This window comes from Nothoprocta perdicaria, unplaced genomic scaffold (genome assembly GCF_003342845.1).
Source record: "Nothoprocta perdicaria isolate Ctin4 unplaced genomic scaffold, notPer1 scaffold_268, whole genome shotgun sequence".
Lineage (NCBI taxonomy): Eukaryota > Metazoa > Chordata > Aves > Tinamiformes > Tinamidae > Nothoprocta > Nothoprocta perdicaria.
In genome coordinates, this window is record NW_020455497.1 from 80,064 (window position 1) to 93,801 (window position 13,738).

The following is a 13,738-nucleotide window of genomic DNA, read 5'->3' on the forward strand; positions in this document are numbered from 1 at the left end:
ATTGCTAATGGACACACTATGATAGAAAAGTGTCTGGCCAATAAACTTGTTTTATATATTTATTTTAAAAAGCATTACCACATTTCTGGCGAGTAGCCTTTCATCCTCTAGACTTTACACCAGTGCATCTGGAATGCTAAGCAGCTCTTTCAGAGACACATATATATCCTAAAAGGCACCTTTTTATTTGAAATAATTTGAAAAACTATTTAGAAGGGAGGAAAGCTGTATTTTTCATGATGGAGGCTTACCTACCTGGTAATTTATATCAGGTTCCTACAATCTTGGAAACTGTAGGTGAAAATTCCATCTCAAAACTCTCAGTTAACTTATCCTGTCTTCCAGGATGCTGCTAGAAATGTGCACTTCTCTTCTTTAAATAATGCATCTTGGTGTTATTATAGCAAGGAAGAATTATTTTGGAGGAGGTTGTTGCAGGGCTAGCACTGGAAACCTAAGCACCTCAGGTTTCTGCCCATCACTTCGAACACCCTCCTTGGCACACCCACCAAACCTGCCAGTAGACGGATGGCAGCTGCCATTGTGCTCCTGTTCAGAGATTTCCTTTCTGTCAACTCGGCCTCTCTGTGCTGTTCACAAATTGCCAAAGAGCATGAATCAGACCCAGCAAATGAGGAAACCTGCAGCAACACTGCTGGCTTTGGCGTACTCATAGGTAGCCACCAGAAAATCAAAAAGCATGGTGATGCCTGAAACATATTTCAGTCAGGTTAAAAGGCCTGTCTCCTTTTACTGGCCACCTTCACAGTTAAGAACACTGGCAGTCGTGTCAAGTATTTCATTGCTTTTTTGCAAAGGCCATCTGAAATGCTCCCCTGTGCCCAGATAGTCATTCATTGTATTTATATTTGCCATTATAAATCTCTTACCTGTAGGCAATTTTCTGTGTCCAGAGAATATTTTAAAGACGGAACAAACTCCAAGCCACTGGCAGTAAGCAGTAACCCTTTACTTTTTTAATGAGGATTTGCAGGGCTGGATTACTAAAGTATTTGAGAATCTGAGACACATTTTCATTTACTTCACTCAGCATTATGCATTAGGTTAAAACTGTGAAACAGGGGATGAAAGATCAGCTTTTTATAACCAGACCACCTGGATGGTTTAATGGTAGCTCTTTTGTTGCCCACATAGGGGCTTCACAGGTACACAAAGAGTATGAAAAAAGCAACCCATTAATCCTGTTCCCACTCATTACTCAGCACAGCCCCCATGATTGTCTTCATCCTCAAAAGCAAGACTCGGCACAGTCAGAACTTTATAAAGCTTTATTGCAAGATGTGTTTACATAATGCTGTAGAGGTGAGCTTTTAACTACTTAAATCAAGACATTTTGGACACAGGTCTGCAGCCAGTTTCCCATATTGATCCTGCATGGCATAGGAAAAGACCAAAAAAAAAAAAAAAAAAAGTGACTGCATATTTCCAGACAGTGAAGTGGGGGGAGAAGAGGCAGAGAAGAGGTATGCTAAAAAAGCAAATCCCCCTAGTTTACACCTAATGTGACAAAGCTTCTGAAGGATGAATTCAAATTGTAGGTGAGCTTTCTGTGTAGTAAAACCTTAAACAGCAATTCAAGTTCTTTATGAAATAAAACTGAGAAACAAAAATGCAGTTTCATGGACAATTAAATTTAACACAAAACAAGTTTACCTAAAATGAGAAAACAAGAAAAACAAAAACTCAACTGAACAAAAGGACCTGTAGGTATTATCTCTGACCATGCATGGCTTATTTTTTAAATTACAATTCACAGAATAAAACTGCTGGAAAGCCTATTTTACACTATGCTACACACAACACAAAACAAAAAAAACAAAAAACAACAAAAACACGAGTAGTGACATTTACACAATTTTACAGTATTTCTCCTTGTCTAAGAAACACATCCTTTTCTACTTTACATTTTTTTACAATTCCCAGCTCACAAGAAAGGACACTATTTGCGCAAAGACAGTCTTTAAAAAGGAGAAGTGCACCCAATGCTACAAATAAACTTTTTCTTTTAAAGAAGCCTCTGTGTTAGTGATTAAACAAAATATATCTCCATCTGTCACTCAATGTGAAATGAATTAGAAATATTCTCTTCTATTTTTGCATAAACATTAAACTATAAAACATCTCTGAAACGTCTTGAATTATTTGTATGTAACTATTAAACTGTTTGCCAAAAGCCCCTTGGTTTTGTGTTTGAAATGGCAATTCAACCAGTTGCTGCCCCATCTCTCTTGCCCTCCGCCAAAAAACCCTAGTCCTTATGTGGTGCTCAAGTATTTGCGAATCATTTTCAATAGTGTCCAATAATAAAACATATTCTCATACAAAAACGTTCCAGTTAACTTTTTTTTTTCAGAGCCTCTAAGTACCTGGCAGTCTTTCCTGAAGGGAACTATCAGCAAATACAGTCCTTAGATGCTGTTTCTGGTATCCAGATGTGGAAAGCCAGAGCCATGTGAACACCGCACAGGGTCAAGAGCTGTGCCTGCCCATGCCTGCAGAGCTCACCTGGCGCAGAACAGGAGGAGCTACACATGCGCAGGAGCGATGGAGAGATGGGAACCGTGCGGCCGTGCACGCTCGCTAGTTAAGGTAGGCAAAGTGCACATCTGCACACAAGTTTTAAGAGCAGTATGAGGAATGTTAAAATGGTAACTGTCTTTTTCGCACGTCATCCCATTAATTTCAAAGCACTGTAAAAACAATCAAGCAGAAGCATGCGCACATGCGAATGCAGATGAGCATCGTGAGTCAAGCTGGTTCCAAAGGATTTGGGATAAAGACTCTCATTTTTGTTACACGACAGGGTGCACCTGGCGAGAGGTGTTTCCTGGAGCGGCCGAACTGCCGTGTCTGCCTGCAGCACGTGCTGCCTGCCCGGCCTGTGATGTGCTCAGAGCACAGTGCAGTCAAAGGCTCTGTCCTACTGGGCGTCAGGTACCTTTAGGGAGAGCTGCCCAGTCGGCTCCGACTCCGTTAAACTGCAGAGTTAAATTTCTGTTAAACTGTGGCAGCATAAACTCTTAACCAGAAACTTACACGTGCCTTTTTATAAAGGGAAAACCAAAGTCTTGTCCACCTACACACCTGATTGCTGTGATTGCTTGTTTTTTTTTTTGCTGATAGAGTCAGTTAGTACAGATTTACAATGAAGGAGAGTCAAGAAGATATGCATTTTGAGAACTGCTTTTGACAATATTTCACACACTTATCGGAGCAATAAAGATCCTCATTACATGTTTTTTGTCAATTCAGGGTTACATATAGGTATATCAGACAGAAGGGTCACATCTGGAATCCATTAGCTTGGTGGTTGGATTAACTAAAAGGTGAAGAATCTCATTCCAGCTTTGTTGCACACAGCATTCCTTGAGGGTAATTCTTTCCCACAGTCCCATAAATGCTACTGAGCACAAGGGAATACAAAGTATTTGTGTATCAATCACCTCCTTTTAAAACCAGAGGGAGAGGAAGGGAAATGAGGATAGCTTTCTTTTGGTGGCCATTTCATATGGTAAAGTCAACCGCAATATCCAAATCAAAAAAGTTTTATGGTGGTAGACAGATAGGTAAGTTACAGGCAGCAGATGAGTGCAAAAATGAGCCCCAGCAGTGACTGTGAGACCTTGGAGAAGGTCTCTTGGAAAAACTCTGGGCAGATGACTGGTACTGTGAAAAAGATAAGAGAGGTAGTCATTATGGCTATATGAATTTAGCCTTAATAGACCTTAATAAACTTTTAACCTTTTTTAGCCTTAATAGATCTGTAAGAGAGAAATTGGAACATGTGTTTCCATGGAACATCATGTTTCCAAGACCTCTCTCTCTGTCACAATATTTATTTCTTGCATTTTGCAACAACTGTCCCACACACTTTTGATGAAGAAGGGGTAGACAGCAAATCAGACCCTGAAGCTTATGACATGATTAGACAAACACATGTATGCAAATAAAACCAATTCCTCCACTTCACCTGGAATCTACTGGTCAGATGAAAGGAAACACTATTTAATTTCCACAGTCAGGATATACTGGCAGACTCGGGAGGACATAATGTGCCTTCAATAACAGCATATAGGATCCCTGGCCCTTTTCATTATGAACTGAAATGGAAATCTTTTCTGTAGCTATTGAATTCTTACTGTTTTGGAACATCTTGCTACAGTAAACATTGAGGAGAGTGGAATTAATCTTACTGTATACTACTGCATAAGATCAAGTCATCCTTAAGGAAAATTAGCATCAATTTTCAGATGTAGAGCAGGAGCTCAGGTAAAAAAGGAAGAAAATTAAATATAATGAAATTATAGACAGGGAAAAAATGTTTGAGACATAATACACTTCTATCCAGAGAATCTGAATGGATTCTGTTTTTTTTTTTTTTTTTGAAATTATTCTAAGACTCTTCTCCACATGTAGTTTTGTACAAAGGTGTATGTTTTATAAAGTTTTATACAATTTTTGCCTAATTCCTGGAAAACACATATGCCCAAACTGTTAATAGTTTACCGAGTATGTTATTTACATATAATAAGCAGTGACTTTGAAACACAGAGGATGTATTATATCAAAATGAAACACACTTATTTCCTGTTAGGAAGTGGTCACTAAGAGCAAGCTACCTTTCACATCCAGCATATTTAAAGGAAAATACACTACTTTAAAAACATGTGATTTCTCCCTCCAATCAAATATAGGATCTCTGTCAGTGATTTATATGTATTCAGCATTTTGTTGCATTTGGGCTTCTTTCATCACTTAACAGGTATAACAATTTCAACATAACCATTACATTCAGGGTGTCTTCCTCTTGTTTCACACGTCGAAGACTTCCACACACCTCCATTACCTTCATCTCTTTGTTCTAAGCATCCCTAAGGAATGCTTTAAAAAGTCCACAGTGGTGAGCAGCACATGAAGATTCACTGTAAAATTCACATGCCAGTAGGTCTTGCTTACTTTATGGTGAGATTAATTATATGCCACTTCTTTCGGTTTCCTGACTAGCCTCCTGTTTTTGTATCTTTCAAATATGCAATACTTTTCATTAATTACACAGCTACTGTTTCCCATTTGCTTATAAATTTGGCTTTTTAAACAAACTGAGGGCGAAAACACATTAACTCAATGCAAGCTTTGCAGAGCCTGTATTCATTATAGTGACTTTTTAGCCCAGACTTGGCATGTGAAGATCCAAGACAATGGTATATGAAGAATGAAAAGTTACAATGTAGAGGTGAGGGAGCATAGATAAAACTTTTCACCACATATCTCACTGCAGTGTTGTCAGCTACCTGGCTGTCTGAACACTCAAGTTTTATGTTCAGTGCAGTGTGATGGATGATCAAGGTTTCAAAGGTTTATTCTGTTTGGTGCTGCTATCCTGAACAATCTTCAAAGATTATCCTCTCCATAGGGGAGAAGAACTCGGATAACGTGTGAACACACCTGCCCTAGCTTCGGAGCCAGAAGCAGCATAGTTACAGCATTAGGATCTCAGGATAGACTGTTTACCTCTACTTTGCAGGTGTGTTCTGCAATCAAAATTGAACCCTATGTTACCGTAACTGAACTGCTCCAGGTTCCCCTGTTAGCCAGTGGGGAGGAAGCCTCAGCTATGACTGCTGTGCAGACATACCTTTAATCTTACAGGCTAAGGCAATGCAAAGAGTTCATCTTGTGCGTTTTTCAGAATCAGCTGGTCACATACAGGCTTTGGTTTAGAAAGTTCCCTTTTATGTTACTGTTACTTTGCAGTTCTCTTCAAATGCTTCAGCATTGGCTAGGATGACTGGGTGCAATTCATCAATGTGAATGTCCTCCACTTAAAGGCAAATCAGTTGAACAAATGTTCTTCAAACACATGCTAAGGACAGTTATAAAAAACAGTGAAATAAGGGCAAACATATTGGAGTGTTCATTGTGGCACTCTCTCCACTTACATCAAGGATAATCACAAAAAAAGATTAAAGAACAGCAAAACATGGTGGGCTTTTAGCAGGGCCACTTCACATTCAAATCAAATATTAAAAAAAAAAAAAAAAAGAAAGAAAATCACCACCACATTATCTTGCAGTAGAGAAAAGCAGCATGAAGGGCACAGGCAAGTGAACAAAACTTCTTGATCTTAGCATGTGAATGTATTTAGTATGTAAATTGTTGGCATGGACTCTCTGAAACTGCACAAACGCAAAGTACACCCAGAGCTCAACAAGAGGGAGGTATTCTGTGTCTTCTCTCTGTGTATCTTTTTTATGTACAGTATGAATGTGTATTAATACACATAAATTCAGGATCCCAGACTTTCCACTTGTATTGTAGGCCACCTGCTACTCCACAGGGTGAACCCCACTCATTAATATGAAACTTCCATGAAAAGACATTTTTTTCCTACTGTCCACGTGGAATTGTAAGGCGCCTTCATGAAAATCACCACCCCACTAACTGCAGTGGGGAGTGATTTCACACTTTGACTATATGTGCATAGATACACACATAAATATCTACACATTCACTCTGTACATATACCAAAGTACACATACATTTGTACATTCTTTGGTGGCAAAATAAAAAAAAAAGGAGCACACTGCACCAGTTGTGCACCTTTGCGTAATGAATCTGCTTCACAGAGATTGGGCGCAGCTTTAACAAGAGTTATTTCGCCTCTTTAAGGACTGTTCCTTGCATTGACAAAATGCCATATTTTTACAATGACTAAAACAGGCCACAAGGAAAGCCAACATAAGAAATACAGTTCACATCATGAAATATAACTCAGAGAGAACCTGCTCGTACCCAAGTCAACACATTATGAGAGAAGAAGCCATAAGCTTTCACCTACGAGAACTCAACGCTTCTTTTGTTATTGTTGGATGTAGTGCTGAGCTGTGACATACCCTTCTTCTGCCCTAGTTGTGGGTTTTCTCTTTTTGTTTCTTACTGAAATTGAATTAACAGAGAGGATGGTATGTTGGGAGCAGCAGACGAGGCCGGCAGGACAACGTTGCACTGAATGGGACAGCCCGCGTGGTAAAGGTAACGGCTCTTCTCGTTGCCACCTCCAGGACATTAAACCTGCATCTCAGAGGTGCTGATCAGGCCCAATGCTTTGGCTTCTTCTGGTGTTAGTCCGCTTTTTAGTGTCCTTCTTACTGTACGGTCATAAAATCCAAAGGCAGGCAAAAAAGAAGAAAGAAGAACCAAACAATTAGAAGTAATAATTACACAAGTCTTTCAGATGAAAAATGAACTCTAACATGCAAGGTGAAAGAACTCTAAAGACTCAAGGTCTCAAATTTAGAGATATTGAGTAAAACTCTATGCCATATCAAGTACCAAATCAAATATCTTTGGCATATCTATGTCAAACCAAATATCAAGTACTTAGCAACTCAAAAGCATAAAAACACTTGTCATGTGTCATTTAGTCAACAAAATCTTCTAAGGAAAAACACCACAGCATTTTAAGATACTTTTCTCTCTGTCAGGAGGTTCTCAGTCTGTACAAAGAATCATCTAATGTGTTATTTTGTATAGTTTCAGAAAGAACTTATAAAAGGCGTATTGGACCTTTAATGGGCTCTACTGGATTTTTTGCTGTTAAATCTTCTTAGGTCTTTCTACAAGGTATAAAATACAAGAAAGATAAAACTGTAAGAATCCTGCTGTCAACTCAAATCCTTGCAAATAATGTCCTCATATTTGTTTTCCTTTATTTTTCTGTAATTTCCATGTTCTAGCCCACATCTGCACCATCTTAGTCATTACTAGTCTGCAGCATTTTAGCTGAATTTAAATGGTAAAATCTAAGTCAAAATATTGTTTCTTATTTTGCTCAGAATTTATCTGAACCCCATCTCTGTTTTGCTATGAAGTTATGTGAAGCCCAGCTCTGACAGAACTTCTACCATTTCTGTTTGCATTCTGTCTTCAGATACAAGTGACTATGTGACTACACACGCTAAGCATCACTGTCTTCAACATTTTCTGTCACACTTTTTAGATTAATGCAATTTAGTCCATAGTGCAATTGGAAAAACCCCCAAGTTCACTTCACATTTTTGACATTCCTTCATTACAATATCAGCATAAACAAGTTTACGATGCATGCAAAGTGTAAGTCATGTCTTTATGTGAAACAAAATATATTCTTAGCCCCAAAAGAATGAAGGAAATGAGAGCAAAACCTAGAGAAACTGCTTACAAAAAGAGGCTGAAGACTTATTTCATTGCCCTCATGTAGGTTAATTAAGACCTCTAGCTTATTAAGAAATTTGTGCAACCGAAACTTGGTGGTCACATTAAAATGTCTAGCAGCAGTGAGAAGAGTGCACGGACTCATATGAAAAATAAGGAAATAAAGAAAAATACGGAGGAGTTGAACTTTCTGCACCATGCAGGTTGAGTGAATGTCACCCACGTTTAGCAGCCAAACCACTTTCATGAATGACTGAGGATAACTGTCTGAGTGGGGAGTGCGACACAGGCAATTTTTCTTCGAAAGTCAAACACTTACTTGAAGATGTTTCTTCAAGGTGCACTCCATCCTTCCACGGTATTTGTATAGCTATTAAAGACCACAAGGAATTTCCTTCACAGCCTTATATGGTATGCAGCTTTCCCCGTTTTTCCATACAATCGTATTCAATAACATCTGCCTAGTTTAACAATGCTTAACTTAAATAACTGCACAACGTAACTTAACTTAATAATGCTTAACTTAAATGCTACACAACATAAAATGGAACTGATATAGCTGAAGATTAGAAAGATTAAAAAAGTGCCGATGGACAGGGAAGTATTTCAGTGCATGCCTTAGTCTCTCCTCCACGATACAAAACACCCAACACAGTGTTCTGGATCAGCCATTATTCTTGGTGCACCTTTAGATTCCTCAAATTTGATGATCAAATACCCACAGTGAAGAACATTCATCTCCAGCCAAGAGTTATGAAACATCTTGGGGACTCAATGAATCATACACTGGTTACTTCTATATCAAAATGAACTATATCAGTGATGAAAGAATCCTAGCAAGCTGCAGCAGAAACATATCTTTCTTATCTGGAGCAAAGGTTTCCCTGAGCGCACCACTTTCTGAGCTGCCTGGGTTTGCAGTCTCCTGAACACAAGTTTATTTCTGTACCCTCTGAAACACATATCCAAGGAAGGTTTCATAGCTGGCTTGGCTTTGCTAGCAGGGGTGCTAACACGGACTAATACATGCTGCTTTTCAGAACTAGCCAGACACCTGCCAAAATTTTCTGCCACTGAACTCAAAAGGGGATAGGACTTCACTCCCTAAGAGATTACTCTCTCAGGAATGAAGATGAATTATCAGCAACAGCTATATTGTTGCAGCAGTTAAACTGTTGGTCATAACAAAAAAAAATATGAGTGTAAGAAACTAAACTTTCACAGGATAACTCTCTAAAGTACAAAATTGCTCTCATCACAGATAAAAACGAAACAGAAAACTGAACATAGAACAAACTTCTGCAGTGCAGACAGTTCCGCGTTCATGATTGCTCTCAGGCATATATCCCCACTTCACTCAGAGTACAATCACCATCGTAAAACAAAACAATTTTCTTGTCAGATGCTAAGATATGAAGAATTGGTGAATAAGAAGTTGTACTTTTATTTGTAAATATTTAACAGGATGAGGTACCCTGCTAATAGCAATCATGTACTGTATAAAACGGACCAAACAAAATATGGTCTTATTTATGTCAAAGTAAATCACAGAATAGTTGAGGTTGGAAGGGACTTCTGGACATCATCTAGTGCAACCCCCCTGTTCATACACCCGGAGTGCATTGCTCAGGACCATGTTCAAATGACTCTGAGTATCTCCAATGATGGAGATTTCTCAGCCTACAAGTTCCAACCCCCATGTATTCTCTGCATTGATTTTTGGGTGATAAGGCCAGGAAAAAAAAGAGCCTCTCTACAGGAAGGTGAACATTCTGGGAGATGGGTGAATCTTGTCTTGACATGATGTTAAACAGAAGTTCTCAGACTTTTTCCTCATTGGAACCTATCCTCATTGAACCCTATCCTCATTGGACAGGGCTCTTTTACCTTAAAAGGGATTATGAATGATTTCAGCCATCAAAATTGAAGGCACAGAGACATTCTCCTTCAATGTTTTACTGGCCTTGCAAAATTAAGTTTCTGAAAATTAGATTTTTACTCGCCCCTTTTCACTGAACTCTGCCTTGTCTCTAACTGGACTAGACATAATATCTTGGCTTGTAAAAAACTCTTGGCCTGCTGTGGATCACATTAAACTGAGCTATGGAATGTATTTTGGAGGCAGTGACAATAAAAATAAGGCTTTCAAATGACCTTTTAGGTTCTTTAAGCAATTTTTAAAACATTTGCTGAAGAAACATAACAGAGAGAGAAATAACTTTTACTCTTGTCACAAGCAAGGCCTGCTGAGATCCCCTAACCAAGAAACCACATGTTGTTTTTAGCGGGTCAGAGGGTATGATGTTCTTTGCTAATCAGGAAATCTAGAATTTTATCTGATATCCAGGCAGAATGAAGCATGCTTATGATGAACTCCATGAATCTGATCACGTCTGTTAGATCAAAAACTATACTTGGCTGGAACTACTGTTGCATAGCTGGAACAAGGAAAAAAAGAATTAACTAGGGATTGATAGGTATTTAAAGGGGAAACAGCATCCCCAATTTCCCCTCCTCCAACTTTTTGCTGTGAACAAATCACTTAAAATGTGATTTCAATCACTTAAAACTATTTTGGGCATAAGTATGGCAATTCTGCTGCTTTAGAAATCACAGAAATTTGTGTCATTCATAGTGTAAGAAGATATGGAATCCACAAAACTTTTTATAGGGCACAGCTTCAAAGGTAACAAAGTTAACAGCTGCTGATTTGAAATTAAAAAAACTCTAAGCAGCTGTCGGCTATAAATTACACAGCAAAGGCAGAAGAAAAATCAATGAGATTATAAGATGCAACACTAATCAGCTCCATCATTCCTACTGCTTCCCTTCCACACGCCAGTTCACAACACACCTAGTCTATTTCTCAGTATTTACACTTAATATATTGTCTTGAATTTTACACAATGAGTCCAGCAATGGCAATTTGCACCAGATACCCTTAATTATCCCTTCTACTTCTCTTTTATATTTGTATATTTTATATCACTATCTGCTATCTTGCAGTAAGCAATACTTACTCTCAGGCAAGCATGGACTGCTGTTTAGTTGTTGTTGTTGTTTAGAACAGGCCTAAATTGTTAAGTGTCATGTACAGAGTTTTTCCTAAGGTATTTTGGGGTGAACTTTTGAATTTCATTAAGCACCATTCTGAAGCACAGTCAACTGAAGAGTATTCTTTGTCTGCATCGTCATATAGGAAACTCTAGGCAAGGAGGTGGTATTGCCCCGTGGCTTTGTTTCCAATCTCAACAGCATCTGATGGCCAGCACAGTCTCTCTCAACAACAAATGTATTGTTCAAATGTCTCCTGGTACACCAGAGATACCCTTCTGTGATATAAAGAGGAAGGAAAAGGACAAAGTGGCTTTTTGTAAAAAAGCTCAACTTGTTTTTCATCTTCAGGTGGGTTATGCTTTAGGGAGTAAGAAATACATTGCTCTAGACAACTTGGGTTGCATGAAGATGATCCTGTTTTTAAAGTAATATTTAACGTTTAGCCGAATCTGTTGAATATAAATGTTTCCAGATACGTCTTTGTAGCTTTAAGCATTTTATATACTGCCACTTAGGGAGTGTCAATAGTAAAGCAGAGAAGAAGGAATTCTTTCCTTCCTTGAAAACTTTCTATGACAAAATTCCCTTGTTTTCAGAACTTCTGTAAAAAGTTTCTATTAAATACAACCCTGCTGCATCCCTTCCATCATTTCTCCCACTTAACTTCATCGATCAGAAGTGACTCCACTATGAATAGGTATAACATGGGGAGTGTAATAGCTTACCAACAATTGAGTATAAATGGAAATGTGATACTTCACGGTATTTGCAAGACTAGCCTATACTTTGACAATACACAGGACAAAAAAAAGGCAGGAAATGGGATACAGAAAGCAAGTCATCTCACACTAGCGTTGGGTGCACAGCCTTTAAATTCCATTTGAAATATCAAAGTGACTTAAAGTCTATTTTTAAGTGATGTATTATTAGGTATTAGGCTTTTGCTAAGGGGATAGCTCAGACTTATAAACTCAGAACTGTCAGTCCAAGAGGGACTTTGGCAGTGAAGTGTGACCATCTTTGAACACAAAGGCTCTGTGGAATGTAATTGCCTCCATTAGCAATCTGTGCTAGGAAATAAAACATTACAAGGAATCACGTTTACATGCCTACCAGACTTAAAACAACTGTGATCAAAACAGAAACTTTTGAGTATGCTGATCACATGGTGTTATTCTACCTAGAGAGACACACATGTATTTAGATTTTTGGTAACAATTGTTTCAGAGTAGGATTCCCTTTTATGCTATACAGATGAGCAAAATAAAATTCAGAGCAGTTTTGTATGTACTTGTTTTTCATGTCCTAACAGAGACTTGACATACTTGACACTTGTACGAAAATGTAGTCGGAGTCCTGTCCTCACTAACCCTCACGTTAAACAAATTTATGGCAGCAGAGGGCTCTCTCTGGTAACTGTGGTTTTGCTGCTTTTCTGGAAAGCTACCGCTTTGTTACTGCATTCTTTCCTATGCAACATGTAAAGCAAACTTGTTCTTATCTTTTCTGGTTCTCAAATGAAGTACTTGTTCTAATAACAGAGTGATCTAGTCAGACAGCAACTGACAGCTTCTGATTTCTTACTTAGATGCTGGAAAAAAAATCTTTGAAGAAGGAAGAATGACGTAAAAAAGGCGCTTACTGCTGACCTAGGTTAAACTTTAAAGCCATTTTAATATGGAAGGAAACCAAACCAAATACATATTCTACCAAATTAAGGGTAATAGTGTGCAACCCAACCATATGTTATGTTGTACTATTCCAAGTGCTATATATCCCAATTTTGGGAATTAATTCTGTGCCAAGAGTTCAAAGCCTTGAACTATATCTTTAAAAATGCCAAATAAAAAGAAGACAGAGGGTAATGTGAATGAATTCAGAGTGAATGGCAAAGTGGCAGTAATTAAATGATGTATTTGTACCTCTTGGCAATTAGCTTTTTACATAAAACTACTGTTAAAAAGTAGTAAAAGTATAAACCGTAACAAAAGTATTTCTGTAGAAAATGTCAGTACCAGACTTTTGTGAACACACATAGCTTTATTTCCAACATAGCTTTGTATCTCTTACTTCTCACCCTCTGCTCACTTCTTGCCAGTGTGCCATCAGCTTGTTCTTTCTTGTAATAAAGAAAATGCCATTTGGCCAAGAAATTGTCAGGGAAATTCTAGCACCTGAAAACCTGTATGGATAGGCCCACAGGAGGTTGCAGAGGCCTCACATTGATTGTTCCACTAGAGAACAATCTCCAGTTGGGAACGACATCCAACTGAAGGAGACATCGCACAAGGGCATAGCGGTGTTTCAGTAATGTTGTGGGATCCTGCTGGGATGTATTAATCAAAAATTTTTTTTTAAATGGCTACAGAGCTTATATTACTATCAGGATGTATTCTTTGCTAAGAACAAGCTCTGAACAGTGGCCACCTCTGCTCCATGGAGCAGCTATGCTGGCATTTATTCACAG

The 13,738-nt window shown here is 38.4% G+C and overlaps 1 protein-coding gene across 2 annotated transcripts in view; it reads right to left on the minus strand.

The window, feature by feature from the left end:
* Positions 1 to 6,133: 6,133 nt before the first annotated feature.
* The window catches only part of FHOD3 (formin homology 2 domain containing 3), a 363,251-nt gene continuing 355,646 nt past the window's right edge, over positions 6,134 to 13,738 (minus strand). For both annotated transcript variants that reach the window (XM_026040807.1, XM_026040808.1), the window contains one exon: positions 6,134 to 7,169. In XM_026040807.1, coding sequence (XP_025896592.1) covers positions 7,087 to 7,169 — 83 coding nt within the window. In that variant the 3' untranslated portion in view covers positions 6,134 to 7,086. The remainder of the gene's footprint in view (positions 7,170 to 13,738) is intronic.